This window comes from Xiphophorus couchianus, chromosome 16 (genome assembly GCF_001444195.1).
Source record: "Xiphophorus couchianus chromosome 16, X_couchianus-1.0, whole genome shotgun sequence".
NCBI lineage: Eukaryota > Metazoa > Chordata > Actinopteri > Cyprinodontiformes > Poeciliidae > Xiphophorus > Xiphophorus couchianus.
This window is the reverse complement of record NC_040243.1, coordinates 1,297,452-1,324,011: the sequence shown is the minus strand read 5'-3', so window position 1 is coordinate 1,324,011 and position 26,560 is coordinate 1,297,452. Positions and strand designations below refer to the sequence as shown.

The window sequence follows — 26,560 nt, the reverse complement described above, 5'->3', positions numbered from 1 at the left end:
CAGTGGTCATTTATGTCACCACATTATGAAATTAAGTTACTTAAAACCTTTTTTTAAAAACTGAGTTCCTTCACCCTTTAATATGGTCTTAACTGTAACATTACTTCTTTTTTATGCCAGTGTAATGTTTTCCTGTTTGTTCATTGTTATGTTATTTTCATGTGCAGCACTTAGAAATGCCTTGTTGCTAAAGTGTGCTTAAATAAACCAGACTTACTGAATTATGATTAAATATGAAAGTAAATCATCAGAATAGAATCTAACATAACTGGATTAGACGGGTTTATGTTGATTTATTTCTTCAGTTAATGAAAGGCTCAAGTGTTTTTAGAAGACACACAACATCCGTATGTTGGCAAAGTTCCTGCATAACTTTGTTATTAAATTATCAATCATAGTTCACCTCACAGAAGCACCAGTCCTTGATTTTTATACTGCTTGACTATACTGGCACTTGGCACAATATAGCACCTGTAATAAATAGAAAAATTATCTGTTTTTCACTACATTAACATCCATGTTTTATTAAGATCATTTTTCCACAAATTGATGCTCATAAAAACACCCAGATGAGATGCCTGTTCACTTCCTGCACATTATGAAAATCAGGTGAGTTGTTGGTATGTCGCTGAGCAGATGAGTCATTGTGGGTGTCATTATAAAGTTGCATGTTGGCTATATAAACAAGAGCAGATCAGCTGCAGACGAGCGACAGTGATGGCCTTCAACAAGCTGATCTGTGTGGCGGCTCTGCTGACGCTGCTGATCAACGGTAAGAAAGCAAAGATTAGAAAAACTGAACAGAAATGTCCTTTATTGTCAGGTGTACCAGCAGCAATGTTGTAGACAAATTAAGGCATGATGATGATTCAAACAAGGCAATAAGATTACAAAAATTAATAACTCAAGGACCAGTAAGTTTGTCCTTGAGTGAGGACAAACTTACAGTATTACAAAAAAATATAAGGTTACAAATAGCATACCGATTTTCAAACAACTAACTGAAGCGATCATCTACACCCATCTTCTGGAAAGTTTGAAAGATGTTTTAATGTCTGAATTGTTTGGGATGTTTTATTCTAATCTAACACAGAAATAGTTACTTTTCTTCTGATATCTGCAGCACCTGATACAGCATGCTCTTTAAAAATGCTTTGAAAGCTTATTTGTTTTTTGCATGACTAATAGAGCAGAGGTTTTAATTCAGTCCAAAAGGTCGATGTAAGAGCTTAAACTAAGACATCCTAACAATGCTTGTGGCATATTATTTCCCCAGACTCACTAGAGTTCCTCCTGAATAACAGGTGTCATTACTGAGTAAATAATGCTGCTATATGATAAATTAACTGACCAAGGAGTTTCACCTCGTCTGCTTTTTCAAAGTATTTCCTTTGTAAACATATTAACTCTTTTTACCTTCATTTATCAGAATCAGATGCAGAAATGAACTGGTAGAACAGGAACCCGCTGAGGTTTCAAAATAACTTGTATGATGCGTGACAAGTTACAAATCCGGTTGAACACGACCAGCTTAAAAAAACTATTTGTTTATTGGGCATTACAGAAGATATAACGTTAGTTCAGGACAGAGAAATTAAACGACTTACAGTGACTGCTACTGTTGAGAAAAACTCTGTGATGTTTTTTATCCTCTAAAATTGGAAATCTCAAAAATATGAACTTTGTTTCTAAACATCAACATGGTCAATTGATGACTGTGAGAAAAACCACATTACAGTGGACAACAGGAGGCTTTCAGGTCCATTTCACCATCTGTTACAAATGATCAGTCGGAAAGTTATTTCACTTTCTGGAGAAACTGTTTTTGGAAAATGTCAGTTTTACACACCAGGAAAAAAGAAAGAGTCTGGAAACATTCTTTCCCAAACTAAATTTACTTGATCCACACATGAACAATACAAAACTAAGTTCTGATTTGCAAACTGTAATCTGGCTTTTTAAGTTGCTTTGAGAGTACTGGCTTCTTCCTAGCTGAGTGACCTTTAGTGAATTCAGACCTGTCAGCAGCTCTAGCCAGCATCTAAACCTGATCCTTCGGTTTTCCAACAACAACAGAACAAACAGAACCCGTTTCCTTCCTGAACCGTATGACTAGGCATTCCCAGTCGTCGTACTGGGAACGCCAATATTTCAACTGAACACCATGATTAAATTACATACAGGTTAACCCTATTAACTAGTTACGTGTGGAGGCAACTGGTTTCATAGGATTTTATCTAGGGGTGTCATAGTTAATGAGGTTGAATGTAAATGCATTGCACAGCTGTCTAATATTAACTGTAAAAAATACTGAAAACTAGTTTTATGTACAGCTCTGTGTTGGGCCATCATGTAAAATCTCAATGAAATATGCTGAAGTTTACTGTTGCATTGTTACAAAATGTTTCTCCATACACAGCTGGAGGTGAGCAAAGGACAAGCAGGTTTCATTTCACACTTAAATGCACAAACCAACACAACCCAGGAACCTGCAATCTGCTGCTTCTGTTACAAAATCTTCTAAAAATTCATTAATTATTATGAAGTAGCTGTATTTGTGTATGAGCAGAGTATGTACTGTTTGCCACGTCTGCATCCCTTAATCAGGAGCTATGGCTACTGTTTACTACAGAACTGAAACAGGAAAACACATCAAAGAAATGCATTTTAAAGATTTATGAAAATATGTATTTGTTCTCCCCATTTTTCAGAGTGTGACTCACAGCTCTCCGGTAGGTCAAGTCTTCTCTAAACCTTCACGCATGAAATCAGCTTTCCTACAGTTACTATTGGGATAGACTTGCTGTGATTGGATGAAAATAGAGCAGAATAAATGTTGAGTTTCTATTTTTCTCAGTTTGTGGTCAACCTTCACTCAACACCAGGATTGTTGGAGGAGAGGCAGCTCCTGCAGGCAGCTGGCCCTGGCAGGTCAGTCTGCACCTGTCCAGCCACTTCTGTGGAGGATCTCTGATCAACAACCAGTGGGTGCTGACTGCAGCTCACTGTGTTGGAGGGTAAGCAACAAGACTAGAGGAAACATCCCAGTGCCAGACAATTGATCAGTTCATAAACTGATTCAGATCCATTCACGCTACACTTGTAAATATGTGAAGTTTAGATCTCGTCTTCATTTTCCTGTCAGGCACAAAATGTTCAAACATCTAAACTACCATGACTAATGAACATGGATGTGATAATGTATGAAATAATTTAATAAAACTGAGTTTAATGTTCTTTAAGTGTTGTCATCTACACTGTAAAACTGAACTTCATCAAGTTGATTTAACAACAAGAGACAAGATGTCTAAACATTGTTTTTTAAGTTTATTATTCTTGAATTGTGAAATTTAACTTAATGCTGTAATTTAAACCAACTAATTATTTCACAATATGCAAGAAAAAACTACCCTGACCTAGTGAAAGATCAAACATTCCTCTATTTTATTTGCTCACAATACCAAGTTACAATAACTACTTATTTTACTTTAGAATAATTTAAATTCTTGTTTCAAATTGCATGAACAAAATGTCTGATCTAATAATGACTTTTATTAAACATCACAATGAATTCTGCTCAGAAACATTTAGTGTGAACAGAATATTATCTTCAAGCTTTGCAAAATGTCAGTTTCATTAAAATAAACATTTGCCTTAATAACACATGAAAGTCAGATCCACGTAACACATTTCCATCTGACTCACGATACAAAATCATGCCGCTAAGCACTCTGGGAAATAGCTCCCACTCCTGTCTTTTTCTTAGCGCTAAGCTAAAAATCTAATTTATTCAGCTTTTGGAGGTTTGACGAAATTAATAGAAAGTTAACAACTTACTACTGTAGGTTTATCTTTCACAAACTCACATTTAGGTTCAAAATCTAAAACTCTGTAAATTTATTTGACTTAAGAGTAGAAGATAGAAGACACAACTAAATGTTTTACAGTGCACACATACAAAGTTCACCAACAGGTGTTTCAAGTAAATCCTGAATCCTGATGTGATGAAGTTAAATGTTAATTAATTAGATGTTTTCATTTCATAGGCTTAATGGTGTGACAGTGACGGTGTATCTGGGTCGTCAGAGTCAGGAGGGATCCAACCCAAACGAAGTCTCTCGGACGGCAGCACAGATAATTTATCACCCTAACTATGATTCTGTAACTTCCAACAATGACATTGCTCTCCTGAAGCTCTCTCTACCAGTCACCTTCACCAGTTATATATCACCAGTCTGCCTGGCCGCCTCAGGCAGCATCTTCTCCAGCGGGATTAACTCCTGGATCACTGGCTGGGGAAACATTGGGAGTGGAGGTGGGTTGTAAACCAACAATATACAGAGTAGTGAAGAGATAAACAAGGTTTTTACCACATTATAATGTGTCTCCTCAGTCTCTCTTCCGTCTCCTCAAAACCTGATGGAGGTGGAGGTGCCAGTTGTGGGGAACTCGCAGTGCAAGTCTAGCTATGGGGAAAGCGCCATTACTGACAACATGATATGTGCCGGGTTGCTAGCGGGAGGGAAGGACTCCTGTCAGGTGATCATCTGTTACATCGGTTTGTTACTGTCTGCAGACAGTAGTTCTCTTCTCATCTGGAAAAATGTTCTGATCTTCCAGGGGGATTCAGGAGGTCCGATGGTGAGCAAGCAGGGGAACCGCTGGATTCAATCAGGAGTTGTAAGTTTTGGAGAAGGATGTGCTAAGCCAAATTTCCCAGGAGTCTACACCAGAGTATCCCAGTATGAGAGCTGGATCAACAGCATTATCAACACCAACCAGCCGGGCTTCATCATCTTCACGTCCAGCAACTTAAACGTTTCCAGTACAACCTCGAACCCTACAACGCATCCACCAACCACAACAACTCTGACAACTCCCACCTTCACCCCATTAATAAACATATCTGAAGGTACTACACACAAACCCTACAACAAGACTATTTGATGGTAACACATAAGCAGTGTTGCATTGCTGAATATGTTCAATCAACTTCTACATTTGGACCTCAGATCAGTTTTAACCGTGTCACACGATCTCTGGGTTATTCTGTTTTGTATTCATCTGACAATGGTCAGAAAGGATTTACCATTCTGGTTTTAATCTCATCGTTTCTCAGTTTGTGGTCAACCTTCACTCAACACCAGGATTGTTGGAGGAGAGGCAGCTCCTGCAGGCAGCTGGCCCTGGCAGGTCAGTCTGCACCTGTCCAGCCACTTCTGTGGAGGATCTCTGGTCAACGACCAGTGGGTGCTGACTGCAGCTCACTGTGTTGGAGGGTAAGCAACAAGACCACCAAAATAACTCATCTGAGAGCCAGATATAACTGATCAGTTGGAAAAGAAGTGGTGAAGCAGCAGCTTCAGTTTTTCTTTAATTTTTACTGAAAATAAAATTAAGATACACAAAAATACCTCTATTCAGTTATTATAAACACACTATCAGCAATAAGGCATTTATAAAACCTGCAATTAAAATAAAGTACCCTATATGCTAAAAGTTCTGACTTAATAAAGCAGATGTTAAAGTAAAAAGGAAATGAAAGCCTTCAAGTTGGACAAATTGTTGCTCCATTTCAGCAACAGACCAAAATAATATGAAGACTCACGGTGGAGAAAACGAATATTCTGAGAACATAAAAGTTGAGTTCAGAGACTGTTCTGTCGCTGGGAGACGTTGATTCATAAGAGATCATCATGGAGAGCTCGACTGTTTTCACACTCTTTAATACAGAGGAGCTGAAGCTAACAATACCTGTGTATAGCAGATTACAAAAGGCAACATTTATTCTCTTATCTCATTGGGGGTTTTGTAAATGCCCCGAAGAAGGGGAGTATTTTAATAAAAGAGCTGGACACGGTGCTTCTGCTCCTACGGTTATTATTAACTCGATTTAGCTTACAAACATACACAGAGATATCAACGTTGAAACAGCAATATGTTAGCAACAGCGCTAACAACGGAGCTAACAACAGAATTTAACATTCGGAGTGCCAAAAAACCCCACAGCTTTCTGAAAGTTAATAAACTCATTTACAATATACAGGCTTGTATATATACGTATATACTCATACCTGAAGATGGGGAGTATTTTAATAAAAGAGCTGGACACGGTGCTTCTGCTCCAACGGTAATTATTAACTAAGGAGGAAGTTCCGGTGCTCTTCACTATAGCTAGCGCTAGACTCCCCCTGCTGGCTGAATTTGGCCACTGCTTCAGCCAAATCAGACTAGACAGCCTCTGAAATAACCAAATTTCAATCCATCACAGTTTAACTAAGTATAAAATTATCTTTCTCTTTTGTTTCCAACTCTTTTGACAGGCTTGCTGGGATCCCATCTCTTGTGACGGTATATCTGGGCCGTCAGAGTCAGGAGGGATCCAACCCAAACGAAGTTGTTCGGAAAGTAGTACAGATCACTTCTCACCCTAACTACAGTTTTCCCAACAATGACATTGCCCTGCTGAAGATGTCTGAGCCAGTGAATTTCACCAGTTACATCTCCCCGGTCTGCCTGGCAGCCTCAAGCAGCTCCTTCTACAGCGGGGATCCATCCTGGGTTACTGGCTGGGGCAACATCGGATTTAATGGTGAGCCGGAAATAACTTAATGCCATTAATGGTCAGTGTCAGGTTTATGCACCTAGAACATTGAAATACACAGAAAAAGACAAGAGAGAGCTAGTTTCTTTTTACTCACGAGGAGAACAGAGACGTGTTTCAGTTACAATCTCTGCCTATTCTGAAAACACAATCTGCTGCACCTATTTTTATTGAAAATCATCCCTAGTTACAACGCACCTTTCAGCTCTTATCAAAACATATGCAGTTGCAATTTGATTCACAGTTTTATAAGATAAACTAGAACATTTACTACGAACAGTATGACTGTATCAGCACCATTAGGCTATAAACTATCTTATTATAAACATGAAGAATAGGATGTCCTTCTGCTGAGCAGCCGTCTGATTAGAACAAGCTGGCACCGCCTGTCTCTGCATCCTTCAGCAGGTCCTCCTTCAAAATACTCAGAAACATACTGATTAGTATTTATATAGGTTATTATTTTATTTCTATCAGTCAGCAAACGCATCAAAATAGTACAGATAACTGCTTTGTCCATTAAATCGTAAATAACTGGGTAAAGTCTGTCATTAAAATGCTGTGGCAGTTTCCTGATACTGTAGTACAATTATTTTGATCTCTTCATTTTTTAAAACTTTTATTGTTCATCTGATTTTGTGTCTCCTTTAGATCCACTTCCTTCACCAGGAAACCTTTTGGAAGTTGAGGCAGATATTGTGGGAAATGGCCAATGCAGTTGTGATTACAGTGAATTAGGTGACCAGATTAATGACAACATGATATGTGCGGGGTTTCGCGAAGGAGGGAAGGGACCATGTTTTGTAAGTCTTACCTGTTTTTATCAGATTCCACTTTGTGCACTGATTTCTTCAAACAAAATGTTTCTGGTCTTACAGGGCGATTCTGGAGGTCCACTAGTGACCAAGCAGGGTGATCGATGGATTCAGGCTGGAATTGTGAGTTTTACTGTTGGTTGTGCCAAGCCATATTTCCCAGCAGTCTATGCGAGAGTGTCCCAGTACAATGACTGGATCAACAGTCACATCACCAGAAACCAGCCGGGCTTCATTGACTTCAAATCCAAAGGGACTGAAAGTGACCGCAATGTTTCCTGTACACCCTCCTTCACCCAGACAACAATAAACATATCTGAAGGTACTACTTGCATAATCTTTGTTAAACAATTTGATGGTAACACTAAAGCAGTTCTCATACATGGAAGAAAACCAGTTCTATATCTTGACCTCAAATCATACTGGTCAGGTTTTGGTGTTCAGAATACAGTATATGCTGCTGTCCGGCGATGAGGGCCTGGGGGAGCTACACGAACACAGAGTAATTACGTAAGGCAGGAGGAGGGAATTGTATACCATACCGTAAGACTTGGGAGAGCAACTAACGTGACAGCTGGCGGCACAACCAGGGATATTTATGGGAAATAGTAATATGGGACTACGGCAGGAAAGGGGGTAAAAAACGGTAGTTTCCTGGCCAAAACGGGAGACTTGACGGGAATCCCTCAGATATATCCCAGGATCAGCCTGCTGAGTGTCTATCTGACATCGCTCGGAGCAGAATTAAAATCCCATCTCCTGGTTTTCTCAGTTTGTGGTCAACCTTCACTCAACACCAGGATTGTTGGAGGAGAGGCAGCTCCTGCAGGCAGCTGGCCCTGGCAGGTCAGTCTGCACCTGTTCAGCCACTTCTGTGGAGGATCTCTGGTCAACGACCAGTGGGTGCTGACTGCAGCTCACTGTGTTGGAGGGTAAGCAACAAGACCACCAAAATAACTCATCTGAGAGCCAGATATAACTGATCAGTTGGAAAAGAAGTGGTGAAGCAGCAGCTTCAGTTTTTCTTTAATTTTTACTGAAAATAAAATTAAGATACACAAAAATACCTCTATTCAGTTATTATAAACACACTATCAGCAATAAGGCATTTATAAAACCTGCAATTAAAATAAAGTACCCTATATGCTAAAAGTTCTGACTTAATAAAGCAGATGTTAAAGTAAAAAGGAAATGAAAGCCTTCAAGTTGGACAAATTGTTGCTCCATTTCAGCAACAGACCAAAATAATATGAAGACTCACGGTGGAGAAAACGAATATTCTGAGAACATAAAAGTTGAGTTCAGAGACTGTTCTGTCGCTGGGAGACGTTGATTCATAAGAGATCATCATGGAGAGCTCGACTGTTTTCACACTCTTTAATACAGAGGAGCTGAAGCTAACAATACCTGTGTATAGCAGATTACAAAAGGCAACATTTATTCTCTTATCTCATTGGGGGTTTTGTAAATGCCCCGAAGAAGGGGAGTATTTTAATAAAAGAGCTGGACACGGTGCTTCTGCTCCTACGGTTATTATTAACTCGATTTAGCTTACAAACATACACAGAGATATCAACGTTGAAACAGCAATATGTTAGCAACAGCGCTAACAACGGAGCTAACAACAGAATTTAACATTCGGAGTGCCAAAAAACCCCACAGCTTTCTGAAAGTTAATAAACTCATTTACAATATACAGGCTTGTATATATACGTATATACTCATACCTGAAGATGGGGAGTATTTTAATAAAAGAGCTGGACACGGTGCTTCTGCTCCAACGGTAATTATTAACTAAGGAGGAAGTTCCGGTGCTCTTCACTATAGCTAGCGCTAGACTCCCCCTGCTGGCTGAATTTGGCCACTGCTTCAGCCAAATCAGACTAGACAGCCTCTGAAATAACCAAATTTCAATCCATCACAGTTTAACTAAGTATAAAATTATCTTTCTCTTTTGTTTCCAACTCTTTTGACAGGCTTGCTGGGATCCCATCTCTTGTGACGGTATATCTGGGCCGTCAGAGTCAGGAGGGATCCAACCCAAACGAAGTTGTTCGGAAAGTAGTACAGATCACTTCTCACCCTAACTACAGTTTTCCCAACAATGACATTGCCCTGCTGAAGATGTCTGAGCCAGTGAATTTCACCAGTTACATCTCCCCGGTCTGCCTGGCAGCCTCAAGCAGCTCCTTCTACAGCGGGGATCCATCCTGGGTTACTGGCTGGGGCAACATCGGATTTAATGGTGAGCCGGAAATAACTTAATGCCATTAATGGTCAGTGTCAGGTTTATGCACCTAGAACATTGAAATACACAGAAAAAGACAAGAGAGAGCTAGTTTCTTTTTACTCACGAGGAGAACAGAGACGTGTTTCAGTTACAATCTCTGCCTATTCTGAAAACACAATCTGCTGCACCTATTTTTATTGAAAATCATCCCTAGTTACAACGCACCTTTCAGCTCTTATCAAAACATATGCAGTTGCAATTTGATTCACAGTTTTATAAGATAAACTAGAACATTTACTACGAACAGTATGACTGTATCAGCACCATTAGGCTATAAACTATCTTATTATAAACATGAAGAATAGGATGTCCTTCTGCTGAGCAGCCGTCTGATTAGAACAAGCTGGCACCGCCTGTCTCTGCATCCTTCAGCAGGTCCTCCTTCAAAATACTCAGAAACATACTGATTAGTATTTATATAGGTTATTATTTTATTTCTATCAGTCAGCAAACGCATCAAAATAGTACAGATAACTGCTTTGTCCATTAAATCGTAAATAACTGGGTAAAGTCTGTCATTAAAATGCTGTGGCAGTTTCCTGATACTGTAGTACAATTATTTTGATCTCTTCATTTTTTAAAACTTTTATTGTTAATCTGATTTTGTGTCTCCTTTAGATCCACTTCCTTCACCAGGAAACCTTTTGGAAGTTGAGGCAGATATTGTGGGAAATGGCCAATGCAGTTGTGATTACAGTGAATTAGGTGACCTGATTAATGACAACATGATATGTGCGGGGTTTCGCGAAGGAGGGAAGGGACCATGTTTTGTAAGTCTTACCTGTTTTATCAGATTCCACTTTGTGCACTGATTTCTTCAAACAAAATGTTTCTGGTCTTACAGGGCGATTCTGGAGGTCCACTAGTGACCAAGCAGGGTGATCGATGGATTCAGGCTGGAATTGTGAGTTTTACTGTTGGTTGTGCCAAGCCATATTTCCCAGCAGTCTATGCGAGAGTGTCCCAGTACAATGACTGGATCAACAGTCACATCACCAGAAACCAGCCGGGCTTCATTGACTTCAAATCCAAAGGGACTGAAAGTGACCGCAATGTTTCCTGTACACCCTCCTTCACCCAGACAACAATAAACATATCTGAAGGTACTACTTGCATAATCTTTGTTAAACAATTTGATGGTAACACTAAAGCAGTTCTCATACATGGAAGAAAACCAGTTCTATATCTTGACCTCAAATCATACTGGTCAGGTTTTGGTGTTCAGAATACAGTATATGCTGCTGTCCGGCGATGAGGGCCTGGGGGAGCTACACGAACACAGAGTAATTACGTAAGGCAGGAGGAGGGAATTGTATACCATACCGTAAGACTTGGGAGAGCAACTAACGTGACAGCTGGCGGCACAACCAGGGATATTTATGGGAAATAGTAATATGGGACTACGGCAGGAAAGGGGGTAAAAAACGGTAGTTTCCTGGCCAAAACGGGAGACTTGACGGGAATCCCTCAGATATATCCCAGGATCAGCCTGCTGAGTGTCTATCTGACTTCGCTCGGAGCAGAATTAAAATCCCATCTCCTGGTTTTCTCAGTTTGTGGTCAACCTTCACTCAACACCAGGATTGTTGGAGGAGAGGCAGCTCCTGCAGGCAGCTGGCCCTGGCAGGTCAGTCTGCACCTGTCCAGCCACTTCTGTGGAGGATCTCTGGTCAACGACCAGTGGGTGCTGACTGCAGCTCACTGTGTTGGAGGGTAAGCAACAAGACCACCAAAATAACTCATCTGAGAGCCAGATATAACTGATCAGTTGGAAAAGAAGTGGTGAAGCAGCAGCTTCAGTTTTTCTTTAATTTTTACTGAAAATAAAATTAAGATACACAAAAATACCTCTATTCAGTTATTATAAACACACTATCAGCAATAAGGCATTTATAAAACCTGCAATTAAAATAAAGTACCCTATATGCTAAAAGTTCTGACTTAATAAAGCAGATGTTAAAGTAAAAAGGAAATGAAAGCCTTCAAGTTGGACAAATTGTTGCTCCATTTCAGCAACAGACCAAAATAATATGAAGACTCACGGTGGAGAAAACGAATATTCTGAGAACATAAAAGTTGAGTTCAGAGACTGTTCTGTCGCTGGGAGACGTTGATTCATAAGAGATCATCATGGAGAGCTCGACTGTTTTCACACTCTTTAATACAGAGGAGCTGAAGCTAACAATACCTGTGTATAGCAGATTACAAAAGGCAACATTTATTCTCTTATCTCATTGGGGGTTTTGTAAATGCCCCGAAGAAGGGGAGTATTTTAATAAAAGAGCTGGACACGGTGCTTCTGCTCCTACGGTTATTATTAACTCGATTTAGCTTACAAACATACACAGAGATATCAACGTTGAAACAGCAATATGTTAGCAACAGCGCTAACAACGGAGCTAACAACAGAATTTAACATTCGGAGTGCCAAAAAACCCCACAGCTTTCTGAAAGTTAATAAACTCATTTACAATATACAGGCTTGTATATATACGTATATACTCATACCTGAAGATGGGGAGTATTTTAATAAAAGAGCTGGACACGGTGCTTCTGCTCCAACGGTAATTATTAACTAAGGAGGAAGTTCCGGTGCTCTTCACTATAGCTAGCGCTAGACTCCCCCTGCTGGCTGAATTTGGCCACTGCTTCAGCCAAATCAGACTAGACAGCCTCTGAAATAACCAAATTTCAATCCATCACAGTTTAACTAAGTATAAAATTATCTTTCTCTTTTGTTTCCAACTCTTTTGACAGGCTTGCTGGGATCCCATCTCTTGTGACGGTATATCTGGGCCGTCAGAGTCAGGAGGGATCCAACCCAAACGAAGTTGTTCGGAAAGTAGTACAGATCACTTCTCACCCTAACTACAGTTTTCCCAACAATGACATTGCCCTGCTGAAGATGTCTGAGCCAGTGAATTTCACCAGTTACATCTCCCCGGTCTGCCTGGGAGCCTCAAGCAGCTCCTTCTACAGCGGGGATCCATCCTGGGTTACTGGCTGGGGCAACATCGGATTTAATGGTGAGCCGGAAATAACTTAATGCCATTAATGGTCAGTGTCAGGTTTATGCACCTAGAACATTGAAATACACAGAAAAAGACAAGAGAGAGCTAGTTTCTTTTTACTCACGAGGAGAACAGAGACGTGTTTCAGTTACAATCTCTGCCTATTCTGAAAACACAATCTGCTGCACCTATTTTTATTGAAAATCATCCCTAGTTACAACGCACCTTTCAGCTCTTATCAAAACATATGCAGTTGCAATTTGATTCACAGTTTTATAAGATAAACTAGAACATTTACTACGAACAGTATGACTGTATCAGCACCATTAGGCTATAAACTATCTTATTATAAACATGAAGAATAGGATGTCCTTCTGCTGAGCAGCCGTCTGATTAGAACAAGCTGGCACCGCCTGTCTCTGCATCCTTCAGCAGGTCCTCCTTCAAAATACTCAGAAACATACTGATTAGTATTTATATAGGTTATTATTTTATTTCTATCAGTCAGCAAACGCATCAAAATAGTACAGATAACTGCTTTGTCCATTAAATCGTAAATAACTGGGTAAAGTCTGTCATTAAAATGCTGTGGCAGTTTCCTGATACTGTAGTACAATTATTTTGATCTCTTCATTTTTTAAAACTTTTATTGTTAATCTGATTTTGTGTCTCCTTTAGATCCACTTCCTTCACCAGGAAACCTTTTGGAAGTTGAGGCAGATATTGTGGGAAATGGCCAATGCAGATGTGATTACAGTGAATTAGGTGACCTGATTAATGACAACATGATATGTGCGGGGTTTCGCGAAGGAGGGAAGGGACCATGTTTTGTAAGTCTTACCTGTTTTATCAGATTCCACTTTGTGCACTGATTTCTTCAAACAAAATGTTTCTGGTCTTACAGGGCGATTCTGGAGGTCCACTAGTGACCAAGCAGGGTGATCGATGGATTCAGGCTGGAATTGTGAGTTTTACTGTTGATTGTGCCAAGTCATATTTCCCATCAGGCTATGCAAGAGTGTCCCAGTATGAGAGCTGGATCAACAGCGTTATCAACACGAACCAGCCAGGCTTCATCACCTTCACATCCAACAGGACGAACAGTGACTTAAACGTTTCCTGTACAACCTCCAACCTTACAACGCATCCACCAACCACAACAACTGAAGCTCAGCGTGAGTGTCTTGATTTAATTGATTTTGTGATAAAACAAAAAAACCTACCTCTCCTTGGGCTGCCACCTTATTGTGGTGGAGGGGTTTCAGTGCTCCATTGATCCTAGGAGTACTGCTGTCTGGGGCTTCATGCCCCTTTTAGGGTCACCAAGGCAGCCAGGACCTAGGTGAGAGACCAGACAAGGCGCAGCCCGAAGACCCCGATGACGAACGTCAATTTTGGATTTGGCGTTCCCTCACCCGGACGCGGGTCACTGGGGCCCCACTCTGGAGCCAGGCCTGGAGGGAGGGCACGATGGCGAGCGCCTGGTGGCCGGGCTCAGCCCGAAGAGGAAACATGGGTCCCCACTCCCATGGGCCCACCACCCGTGAGAGGGGCCAAAGGGGTCAGGTGCAGTGTGTGATGGGTGGGGGCTGAGGGAGGGGGCCTGGCAGTCTGATCCTCGGTTGCAGAAGCTGGCTCTTGGGACGTGGAATGTCACCTCTGGTGGGGAAGGAGCCGGAGCTAGTGTGTGAGGTTGAGAGGTTCCAGCTAGAAATAGTCGGTCTCACCTCGACGCATGGCTCTGGTTCTGGAACCAGTCTCCTTGAGAGGGGCTGGACATACTTCCACTCTGGAGTTGCCCAGGTGAGAGGTGTCAGGCAGGAATGGGCATACTTGTTGCTCCCCATCTCGGCGCCTGTACATTGGGGTTTACCCCGGTGAATGAGAGGGTAGCCTCCTTCCGCCTACGGGTGGGGGGGCGGGTGCTGACTGTCGTTTGTGCTTATGGGCCGAACGACAGTTCAGATTACCCACCCTTCTTGGAGTCCTTAGAGGGGGTACTGGAGAGTGCCCCTCCAGGGGACTCCCTTGTTCTGCTGGGGGACTTCAACGCTCATGTGGGCAATGACAGTGAGACCTGGAGGGGCGTGGTTGGGAGGAACGGCCCCCCCAATCTGAATTCGAGCGGTGTTCTGTTGTTGGACTTTTGTGCTCGTCACAGATTGTCCATAACGAACACCATGTTCAAGCATAACGGTGTCCACACGTGCACTCGGCACCAAGACACCCTAGGCCGCAGTTCGATGATCAACTTTGTCATCGTTTCATCGGATCTGTAGCCATATGTCTTGGACACTCGGGTGAAGAGAGGTGCGGAGCTACCTGGTGGTGAGTTGGCTCGAAGAGGAAACATGGGTCCTCTTTGAGTGGTGGTGGGGGAGGAAGCCGGTCAGGCCTGGCAGGCCCAAACGTGTTGTGAGGGTCTGCTGGGTACATCTGGCTGAATCCCCTGTGAGACGGAGCTTTAACTCCCATCTCCGGCAAAACTTCGAACATGTACCGGGGGAGGTGGGGGACATGGAGTCTGAGTGGACCATGTTCCGTGCCTCCATTGTCGAGGCGGCTCATCTGAGCTGTGGCCGCAAGGTTGTCGGTGCCTGTCGCGGCGGCAACCTTCGAACCTGTTGGTGGACTCCTTCGGTGAGGGATGCTCTCAGGCTGAAGAAGGAGTCCTATCGGGCCTTTTTGGCATGTGGGACTCCGGAAGCAGCTGATTGTTACCGGCGGGCGAAGCGGCATGCGGCTCGGGTGGTTGCTGAGGCAAAAACTCGGGCGTGGGAGGAGTTGGAGAGGCCATGGAGAAAGACTTCCGTACGGCTTCGAGGCGATTCTGATCCGGCGTCTCGGGGGCGGGGGGAAGCAGTACAGCACCAACACTGTTTATAGTGGGGATGGTGTGCTGCTGACCTCAACTCGGGATGTTGTGGGCCAATGGGCAGAATACTTCGAAGACCTCCTCAATCCCACCAACATGCCTTCCATTGAGGAAGCTGAGTCTGGGAACTCTGGGTTGGGCTCTCCAATCTCTGGGGACGAGGTCGCCGGGGAGGTTAAAAAGCTCCTCGGTGGCAAGGCCCCGGGGGTGGATGAGATTCGCCCGGAGTTCCTTAAGGCTCTGGATGTTGTAGGGTTGTGTTGGCTCTGCAATATTGCATGGACATTGGGGGGCAGTTCCCCTGGATTGGCAGACTGGGGTGGTGGTCCCCCTGTTCAAAAAGGGGGACAGGAGGGTGTGCTCCAATTATAGAGGAGTCACACTCTTAAGCCTCCCTGGCAAGGTCTATTCAGGGGTCCTGGAGAGGAGGGATTGTTGGATAGTTGAACCTCGGATTCTGGAAGAGCAGTGTGGTTTTCGTCCTGGTCGTGGAACACTGGACCAGCTCTACACCCTCGGCAGGGTCCTGGAGGGTTCTGGGAGTTCGCCCAACCAGTCTACATGTGTTTTGTGGACTTGGAGAAGGCGTTCAACCGTGTCCCTCGGGGAGCCCTGTGAGTTACCTGGCCCTATGGGGTGCCAGGCCCTTTGATACGGGCTGTCAGGTCCCTGTAGGACCGGTATCAGAGTCTGGTCCGCATTGCCGGCAGTATGTCAGGCTCGTTTCCAGTAAGAGTTGGACTCCGCCAGGGCTGCCCTTTGTCACCGATTCTGTTCATTATTTTCATGGACAGAATTTCTAGGCGCAGCCAAGGTGTTGAGGGGATCCGATTTGGTGGCCTTAGGATCGCATCTCTGCTTTTGGCGGATGATGTGGTCCTGTTTGCATGAGGCCGTGATCTGCAGCTCTCACTGGAACGGTTCGCAGCAGAGTGTGAAGCGGCTGGGATAAGGATCAGTACCTCCAAATCTGAGGCAATAGTCTTGAGCCGGAAAAGGGTAGAGTGCCTTATCCGGGTTGGGGGGGGTGTCCTGCCCCAAGTGGAAAAGTTCAAGTATCTCGGGATCTTGTTCACGAATGAGGGAAGAAGGGAGCAGGAGATCGACAGGCAGATTGGCGCAGTGCCTGCCGTCAAGCGGGCGCTGTACCGGTCCGTCGTGGTGAAGAGAAAGCTGAGCCAAAAAGCGAAGCTCTCGATTTACCGGTCAATCTATGTTCCCACCCTCATCTATGGTCATGAGCTTTGGGTCATGACCGAAAGAACGAGATCGCGGATACAAGCGGCCGAAATGGGTTTTCTCCGTAGGGTGTCTGGGCTCTCCCTTAGAGATAGGGTGAGAAGCTCAGTCATCCGGGAGGGACTCAGAGTAGAGCCGCTGCTCCTTCATGTCGAGAGGAGCCAGTTGAGGAGGGTGTTCCGAGCACGTCCCACTGGGAGGAGGCCCCAGGGAAGACCCAGGACCCTGGGACTATGTCTTGGGATTCCCCTGGAGGAGCTGGAAAAAGTGGCTGGGGAGAGGGAAGTCTGGGCCTCAATTCTGAAGCTGCTACCCCCGTGACTCGACCCCGGATAAGTAGAAGAAAATGGATGGATGGATGGATGGACAAAAAACCTATAAAAAGGATGCTAAGATGTATCAGTTCTGTGATAATCGCACCAACAAAAATGTTTGCTTACAGAAGTCTCCTTTCTGTAGCCTATCATAGAGGTAACAGTAAACCTGATTCTTGTCATGTTTTATTGTATTTATTATCAGCCTTTTGTTTTCTGTCCTTTTATCATAGAGAGATCAACATTATCCTCTAATGATACAGAGGGACAGCTTCAATCTGAGACATTACATGCACAGGTCTTCTTTCGCTTTTTGTTGTTGCCTGGTCCATTTAAAGATGCTGAATCTTTGAACGTAGATGCTATCAAGTTTTCGACAATCTCCTTGACATTTGGGATCGTGATCCAAAAGATCTCAATCACTTGTGGGTAGGCCTGTCGCGATAAACGATAAATCAATTAATCGTACAATAAATTAAAACTATCAATGTCATTTTTTTTTTTTACCCCTCCAGGGGGTCTTTTGTGGGCTCTAGTGTCCCTTATATGACAGCAGACTGACAGGAAACGGGGAAGGAGAGGGGGGAAGACATGCGGCAAATGTCGTCAGCTCCGGGAGTCGAACCCGCGACGGCCGCATCGAGGACTCAAGGCCTCCAAATACGGGTCACGCTAACCACTATGCCACCATGGCACGCCCCCTATCGACGTCATTTTAATTATCGTATTATTGTCTCTTCCGGCCCTTTTCTCTTTCTGTTAATGACACCGAATGAAAAAAAGCTCAACTCCGGTGCTCTCCACTGACCCTCCCTTCCTCATTTCCTTAGTGTAAAGCCTAGCGCACTAGAGTTGTCGGCTGATTGTCGGCCCATTTTCAAAACCTGACAGACCACACATTAGCCGACAGAAATCCTAGGTATAACGGTTCGATCGGGTTCGATCCTGCCGTGTGGTGTCCAACAATGGGCACAAAATAATGGCTACAAGTTCAGTGAACTAATTTTAAAACCAGGCATTAATCAATGCTTTACTACAATCTACCTGCAATGCATGTGGCTAGTGTCAGCGTAAAGTCCTGACTGAATGAAAGTCATTAGAACTTATTTACGTAACGTTAACGAACAGCTGAAAAGTTACCGGGTTTATCAACTGCGGTAGCAATTTCGCTCCAACTCCTCCTCTTGTCATTTCTATATTCTTTGCACAAAATGTTGAATAAATATTAATGTTGTTTCCACATATCATCTCCAATGTCCGCTGGACTTGGGGTGTCAGCTGTTTGGGATTCCCCTCTGTAATTTCCCCTCAGAAAACAGGAAGGAGAATCCAGGCTTTCTGACTCGCTCCCTGTTACATTCAACAGGAAGTGTTAAAGCTCCCAGTCGGGGAAAACCCCTGATTTAGATCGGAGCAGCCACCATGATCTACCGCAGGGTGCTCAAACTTTTTGAGACCAAGATCTACTTTTTCTCTCACCAGCCGACTGAGATCTACCTCATGACACAAAGACATAAAAATTGTAAATTAAACTTTATTGACTTATTTTATATGCAAATATACATCAGTTATAGCAGAAATAATAAAGTGATAGAAAACCTAATGCAGTATATTTCTTCCTCAGTGAGATTCTCCTACCGTTTTACTCTCTCTCTCTGTCGTTAAGCACGCCCGTTGCCGTGGCAACCGCCTGCCTATTATTCTTTAATGAAGCTACAAACGTTTTGGATCTTAGTGAATATTTTGAGAAGCGCGTCAGAAGAGGAAGTTCTGGTCTCATCGTCCTGGCGCCGTTCAGTTTGTCACCTGCTGCCGAGATCAACTCAAAACCTTCCCATGATCCACGTATTGAGCCCCCTGATCTACCATAACACACCGCACACTACAGGAGGATCGGTTACGAAATCGTAAGCGACAATCTTAGAACCACCAACGTTCTAAGATTGTCTAAGGGGAAAAATAGTAGCAAAAAACCTGTAGTGTGAACTATTGCATCAGGTAGTCGATGTGCCCATTTTCTCTATTTAAATCTAATTATTACTGAAGGCCCCTCCCATGGACCCACCACCCGTGGGAGGGGCCAAAGGGGTCGGGTGCACTGTGTGATGGGTGGCGGCCAAGGGAGGGGACCCTGGCGGTCCGATCCTCGGTTGCAGAAACTGGCTCTTGGGACGTGGAATGTCACCTCTCTGGTGGGGAAGGAGCCGGAGCTAGTGCGTGAGGTCGAGAGGTTCCGGCTAGAAATAGTCGGTCTCACCTCGACGCATGGCTCTGGTTCTGGAACCAGTCTCCTTGAGAGGGGCTGGACATACTTCCACTCTGGAGTTGCCCAGGGAGAGAGACGTCGGGCAGGAGTGGGCATACTTGTTCCTCCCCATCTCGGCGCCTGTACGTTGGGGTTTACCCCGGTGAATGAGAGGGTAGCATCCCTCCGCCTACGGGTGGGGGGACGGGTTCTGACTGTCGTTTGTGCTTACGGGCCGAACGACAGTTCAGATTACCCACCCTTTTTGGAGTCCTTAGAGGGGGTACTGGAGAGTGCTCCTCCTGGGGACTCCCTTGTTCTGCTGGGGGACTTCAACGCTCACGTGGGCAACGACAGTGAGACCTGGAGGGGCGTGGTTGGGAGGAACGGCCCACCCGACCTGAACTCGAGCGGTGTTCTGTTGCTGGACTTCTGTGCTCGCCATGGATTGTCCATAACGAACACCATGTTCAAGCATAAGGGTGTCCATATGTGCACTTGGCACCAGGACACCCTAGGCCGCAGTTCGATGATCGACTTTGTCATCGTTTCATCGGATCTGCGGCCGTATGTCTTGGACACTCGGGTGAAGAGAGGTGCGGAGCTGTCCACTGACCACTACCTAGTGGTGAGTTGGCTCCGGTGGTGGGGGCGAAAGCCGGTCAGACCTGGCAGGCCCAAACGTGTTGTGAGGGTCTGCTGGGAACGTCTGGCGGAATCCCCTGTGAGACGGAGCTTTAACTCCCATCTCCGGCAAAACTTCGAACACGTCCCGGGGGAGGTGGGGGACATGGAGTCTGAGTGGACCGTGTTCCGTGCCTCCATTGTCGAGGCGGCCGATCGGAGCTGTGGCCGCAAGGTTGTCGGTGCCTGTCGCGGCGGCAACCCTCGAACCCGTTGGTGGACACCTTCGGTGAGGGATGCCGTCAGGCTGAAGAAGGAGTCCTATCGAGCCTTTTTGGCCTGTGGGACTCCGGAAGCAGCTGATGGGTACCGGCGGGCGAAGCGGCATGCGGCTCAGGCGGTTTGCGAGGCAAAAACTCGGGCGTGGGAGGAGTTTGGAGAGGCCATGGAGAAAGACTTCCGCACGGCTTTGAGGCGATTCTGGTCCGCCATCCGGCGTCTCAGGGGGGGGAAGCGGTGCAGCACCAACACTGTTTATAGTGGGGATGGTGTGCTGCTGACCTCTACTCGGGACGTTGTGGGCCGGTGGGCAGAGTACTTCGAAGACCTCCTCAATCCCACCAACATGCCTTCCACTGAGGAAGCAGAGCCTGGGGACTCTGGGTTGGGCTCTCCAATCTCTGGGGGCGAGGTCGCCGAGGTGGTTAAAAAGCTCCTCGGTGGCAAGGCCCCGGGGGTGGATGAGATCCGCCCGGAGTTCCTTAAGGCTCTGGATGTTGTAGGGTTGTGTTGGCTCTGCAATATTGCATGGACATTGGGGGGCAGTTCCCCTGGATTGGCAGACTGGGGTGGTGGTCCCCCTGTTCAAAAAGGGGGACTGGAGGGTGTGCTCCAATTATAGAGGGGTCACACTCTTAAGCCTCCCTGGCAAGGTCTATTCAGGGGTCCTGGAGAGGAGGGTCCGTCGGATAGTCGAACCTCGGATTCAGGAAGAGCAGTGTGGTTTTCGTCCTGGTCGTGGAACACTGGACCAGCTCTACACCCTCAGCAGGGTCCTGGAGGGTGCATGGGAGTTCGCCCAACCAGTCTACATGTGTTTTGTGGACTTGGAGAAGGCGTTCGACCGTGTCCCTCGGGGAGCCCTGTGGGGGGTTCTCCGGGAGTATGGGGTACCGGGCCCTTTGATACGGGCTGTCAGGTCCCTGTATGACCGGTGTCAGAGTCTGGTCCGCATTGCCGGCAGTAAGTCGGACTCGTTTCCGGTGAGAGTTGGACTCCGCCAGGGCTGCCCTTTGTCACCGATTCTGTTCATCACTTTCATGGACAGAATTTCTAGGCGCAGCCAAGGTGTTGAGAGGATCCGATTTGGTGGCCTTAGGATCTCATCTCTACTTTTTGCAGACGATGTGGTCCTTTTGGCTTCATCAGATCGTGATCTGCAGCTCTCGCTGGATCGGTTCGCAGCCGAGTGTGAAGCGGCCGGGATGGGGATCAGTGCCTCCAAATCCGAGGCCATGGTCTTGAGCCGGAAAAGGGTAGAGTGCCTTCTCCGGGTCAGAGGGGGTGTCCTGCCCCAAGTGGAGGAGTTTAAGTATCTCGGGATCTTGTTCACGAATGGGGGAAGAAGGGAGCGGGAGATCGACAGGCGGATTGGCGCAGCGTCTGCTGTCAAGCGGGCGCTGTACCGGTCCGTCGTGGTGAAGAGAGAGCTGAGCCAAAAAGCGAAGCTCTCGATTTACCGGTCGATCTACGTTCCCACCCTCATCTATGGTCATGAGCTTTGGGTCATGACCGAAAGAACGAGATCGCGGATACAAGCGGCCGAAATGGGTTTTCTCCGTAGGGTGGCTGGGCTCTCCTTTAGAGATAGGGTGAGAAGCTCAGTCATCCGGGAGGGACTCAGAGTAGAGCCGCTGCTCCTTCACATCGAGAGGAGCCAGTTGAGGTGGCTTGGGCATCTGGTCAGGATGCCTCCTGGACGCCTCCCTGGTGAGGTGTTCCGGGCACGTCCCACCGGGAGGAGGCCCCGGGGAAGACCCAGGACACGCTGGAGGGACTATGTCTCTCGGCTGGCCTGGGAACGCCTCGGGATTCCCCCGGAGGAGCTAGAAGAAGTGGCTGGGGAGAGGGAAGTCTGGGCCTCCCTTCTGAAGCTGCTACCCCCGCGACCCGACCTCGGATAAGCGGAAGAAGATGGATGGATGGATGGATGGATGGATATTACTGAAGGGCAACATGATATACAGATTTCATAATCTGCACTCTTTTGGTTGAATGCAGTATTTATTTACACTTTGGCTTTATGTTGTTTAGTTTTTATTCAAGTACATTTTTTGTTAATGGAAACTGAGAATCCATTTTATTTTTGGTTGTTTTTGTTTATTTTGTGGGGGCTGCACAGTGGCGCAGTTGGTAGCACTGTTGCCTTGCAGCAAGAAGGTCCTGGGTTCGATTCCCGGCCGGGGTCTTTCTGCATGGAGTTTGCATGTTCTCCCTGTGCATGCGTGGGTTCTCTCCGGGTACTCCGGCTTCCTCCCACAGTCCAAAACCATGACTGTTAGGTTAATTGGTCTATCTAAATTCTCCCTAGGTGTGTGTGTGTGTGTGTGAATGGTTGTTTGTCCTGTATGTCTTTGTGTTGCCCTGCGACAGACTGGCGACCTGTCCAGGGTGTACCCCGCCTCCCGCCTGGAACGTAGCTGGAGATGGGCACCAGCAACCCTCCCGACCCCATTAGGGACAAGGGTGAACAGACAATGGATGGATGGATGGATGGATGGATGTTTATTTTGTTTATTTTTTTATCAGTTTCAGTGTTTAGTGTTCTATTGAAAATAAAGTGTATCTATCTTTGGCAGGAAATCACATGCATTATTACGTCATTTCCATTAAATCAGTGTAAAAAGGTCTTCAAACAATATTATTGTTTATCGCAATAATTTTTGAGATAATTAATCATTCAGCAAAATTAGCAAGTAGCTATCGTGACAGGCCTACTTGTGGGAATAATACTTGTGACAGTCAGCAGATCGCGCTACGACAGAAATGGAAACAATGGAGAGGGACGCGCATTTTGTTGCTGGAAAAACAGAAACTATTCTAAGTTTCTGTTGCCAAGTGCGATTATTATAAGCAGCTTTGGGCTTGTTTTTTTCTAAAGTAAATTTAATGAGTCGCGGGTTATGTTTGGCCTTTTTTTGAACGCTTATTTGGGCTTGGAAATAAACAAAGACACATAATAAGCCCCATAATTTGTCTGACATCCAGGTAGTTTTGGTCAAGCCTTCCAATTTCATCTATTCCCGGATGATCCGTCTCGCTGTGTCTTTGTTAATGTCAAGTTAATATATTTGCTGTGAATGACGTCGAGTTTCGTGTTGCGCTCCAGAAAACTGCAAACATCAAGACTAATATGAACAGCACAATAAACATGAAAACAGCAATGAATGAACGCGTCTGTAAAGTTGAGCAACTAAATGCCATTATGATCTTTAATATTAAGATAAGTGTCACAAATCTGTCCAGCCTAGTGAGCTGTGGAGCCGCAGGAGGAGCTCTGACAGTAAACACAGAACCTGGCGACCGGATCAGGGAGGGTGAATCTAAAATCCTTCTTAAGACTTTTACAGACAATAGAAACACACAAAAACATGCAAGTAACTAAAGTTTTTTGTAACCATTAAACAATCTCCCCTTCAGATCAACCTTATAAGTGGAGATGCATTGTTGATGTTACTATTATAAAATAACTTGCAATTAAGTTTTGGCAAAGCTCAATATAATTTCCACAGGTGGCGGAACATTACTGCCAGCAGCTGCTGAAAGTAACTAGAAAAGTTACTTTTAATGTAACTTAGTTACTTTCCAAATCAAGTAATCAGTAATCTAACTAAGTTACTTTTTCAAGGATTAATCAGTAATCCGATTAAAGTTACTTTTTTAAAGTAACTATGCCATCACTGAATGCCAACACATTTTAATTATATATTTTTTATTATTTCTTGTTTTCAAGTCTCTATAATTGTGGGTTTAAATTGCTTGGGTTTGTGAGAGATGTTTCATTCTGTCTACCTGTGTCTTCCTCCTCCAGGTGTGGTCTGTGGACAGGCCCCACTGGCTTCTAGGATTTCGGGTGGAGTGTCTGTGGCGTCGGCCGGTGAGTGGCCGTGGATGGCCAGCTTACAGAAGAACGGCCAGCACGTGTGTGGAGGGACGCTGGTGTCTGAGAGAGACGTGCTGACCAACGCCAACTGCTTCTCAGGGTACGTTGAAGCTGAGCATGATGGGAGAAGAAAAATGGCAACATTATAGAGACCAACTTAACTCAATTTTTAAACTGGTGAGGTAATTATCTGCTCAGCTCTAATTCAGTCCATCCTCTCTCCCTCAGCTCCCCTAACGCCTCTGAGTGGAGGGTCGTGTTGGGTCGGCTAAATCAGAACGGTGTGAACCAGTTTGAGGTGTCGTTGGATGTGGTAAATATCAGCGTGAGCAACCTGACAGGAACCAACATCGCAGTGCTGACGCTGTCGTCCCCCCCCACCCTGAACAAATACATTTGGCCGATCTGCCTGGACAACGGAAGAACATTCCCAGAGGGAGCCGTATGCTGGGCCGCCGGCTGGAGCTCTGGAGCAGGAGGAGGTGATGCTGGACTCATCAGGAGAACCAATGCAAATCAAACCACTTTACCAGAAATTACAGCTTCCTTATTTTCTCCAACTTTAGCAAACGAACCTCTGCAGCAGTTCCAGACAACAGTGCTAAACTGTGGGAATGCATCAGCAGCAGACACCATGTGCACAGGAGACTTTACTCTGGGACAGGTACACCGGCGGTTTATGTTGAATTCTGAATTTTGTTTTCCAGCATTATAAAACCTAATTTAAGCTGATAAAAGTGTTGAACCCAGTATGATTTCAATAAAAAAACAGGAAATCAATCATATTCTATTTTCAGGTGCATCTCGATGAATTACAATATTATCAAAAACATATCAAATTATCAAGAAAGAAAGACATTCTAAGCAGTCATTTTCACAGAATATCAGTATTTGTTCTGTATGCTACATGCAGAAATTATATTTTTATTTATTGAATAAGGCAAAGAGGTATCCTGATAAAGAATAACCCTAGCCCCACATTCTAAGCAGTGAATATAAATAAAAAATGATTTAGCTACAAAATAAATTAAAAGTTTTATGCATGTTTTTGCTATATGTGATACAGGATCTACTGTAAACTCTGACAAACTCCCATAAGCTGAAATAAGCAGCTTTAGTCTGAACACATTTCCCTTGTATTTAGTTTTGACATGGAGAGCTCATAATGATCTTTTGGTACGATCTTAATAACTGAAAACTGGACTCTAACCATTAGCTGCTGGAGGTCTCTTAGCTGGAGGTGTGAATGTGGGGAAACTAGAGGGACTTTAGTTAAAATGTTTTTTCTGTCAGTCATAATGGCTGGTAAGACGGTTTAAAAGGTTGAGTCAGAATATTTAGCGGATGATACGTCTTCTCTCTGTTTCAGGGCGACTCTGGTGGTCCGCTCATGTGTAAGCAGGACGGCTCCTGGTTCCAGGCAGTGGTGCTTCCATTTGAGAATACCTCCAACAGAAGGAAACGAGCCAGCATGAAGACCTTTGAAAAGCTGAGCCATTTTCAGTCCTTCCTGACCAAGATACTGGGACCGCTCTTGTCTCCAGCAACCGTCGTCACCGCCGTCACCACCAACATCACCAATGCCACAACCTCCATCCCCACGACAACCGGTGGAGTGACAAAGCCTCACTTCTCCTCCATCCTCTTAGGCCATCATCTTCTCCTCTTAGCTTTATGCCTCCAAATCTTCAGATAAGCAGCATTTACACTCTGATTTACAAGATATGAATCAGAGAAAGCAGGTGTTTTAATTTTAGCCCAAAATTCTCCTTGATAACATTCAGCTTGTTTCTGGCTTTGGTTATTCAATGCAGATCTAAAGGATCAGAACCGTTTGGCAGCGACTTTCAAGCTGAAAACATTTTTCTTTTCATCCACAGAAGAAACTAAAAACATGAAGCAAAAATAGTTTAAAGGCTAAACCTTACATGGTTGTAAAATCAACCTTGAAAAATCTAAATAAATGCATCAGATCTATAAATATTAACCAACAGAAATTTAGTCAAAAACAGCTAAGTTTAATCTTATCCAGTTTCTTGAAGTGTGATTTATCTTTACCTGATTACTGTTACAGATTGTAAATCTGACTTGTTTCTGTTTCTTTATTAAAACAAATCAGTTCATTCATTTTCTAATATCATGCTCACTGCCATAATGCTGATTAAAATATGTTGATTTTGAGGTTTAATTTTAAATATATCTGGATAAATTATAATTTTGCTGTCTTAAAAAAATTGCTAATAGCTTGCGGATAGAAAATCTATGTACAAAACAAGCGTTGCTTCGTATTTGTGATGTGACACTGTGTACTATCCAATCCTTGATTAAACTGGAATAAAATAAATATATAAAAGCAATAAATTAAACTTATTTTTTACAAA

At 44.5% G+C, this 26,560-nt stretch overlaps 1 protein-coding gene and 1 long non-coding RNA gene across 4 annotated transcripts in view; one reads left to right on the top strand and one right to left on the bottom strand.

The window, feature by feature from the left end:
- LOC114160080 (uncharacterized) overlaps positions 1–26,560 on the bottom strand; it is a 51,410-nt gene that overhangs the window by 23,260 nt on the left and 1,590 nt on the right. Inside the window, exon 2 of the long non-coding RNA XR_003598713.1 lies at positions 24,089–24,290. This is a non-coding gene — a long non-coding RNA (uncharacterized LOC114160080). The remainder of the gene's footprint in view (positions 1–24,088; positions 24,291–26,560) is intronic.
- LOC114160078 (transmembrane protease serine 9-like) lies at positions 603–26,560 on the top strand. Of its 3 annotated transcripts, XM_028042478.1 has the most exons (22): positions 617–772; positions 2,712–2,732; positions 2,858–3,017; positions 4,047–4,315; positions 4,394–4,539; positions 4,621–4,912; positions 5,120–5,279; positions 6,324–6,592; positions 7,256–7,407; positions 7,483–7,741; positions 8,192–8,351; positions 9,396–9,664; positions 10,328–10,479; positions 10,554–10,812; positions 11,263–11,422; positions 12,467–12,735; positions 13,399–13,550; positions 13,625–13,895; positions 24,108–24,279; positions 24,408–24,661; positions 24,746–24,843; positions 25,549–26,560. In XM_028042478.1, the coding sequence occupies exons 1-22, from the start codon at positions 637–639 to the stop codon at positions 25,873–25,875; spliced, it is 4,407 nt and encodes a 1,468-aa protein (XP_027898279.1). In that variant the 5' UTR covers positions 617–636; the 3' UTR covers positions 25,876–26,560. The 3 variants fall into 3 exon arrangements, with proteins under 3 accessions (XP_027898280.1, XP_027898278.1, XP_027898279.1); XM_028042477.1 differs by having other exon boundaries at positions 613–772; positions 7,256–7,741; XM_028042479.1 differs by lacking the exons at positions 4,047–4,315; positions 4,394–4,539; positions 4,621–4,912; positions 5,120–5,279 and having other exon boundaries at positions 603–772; positions 7,256–7,741.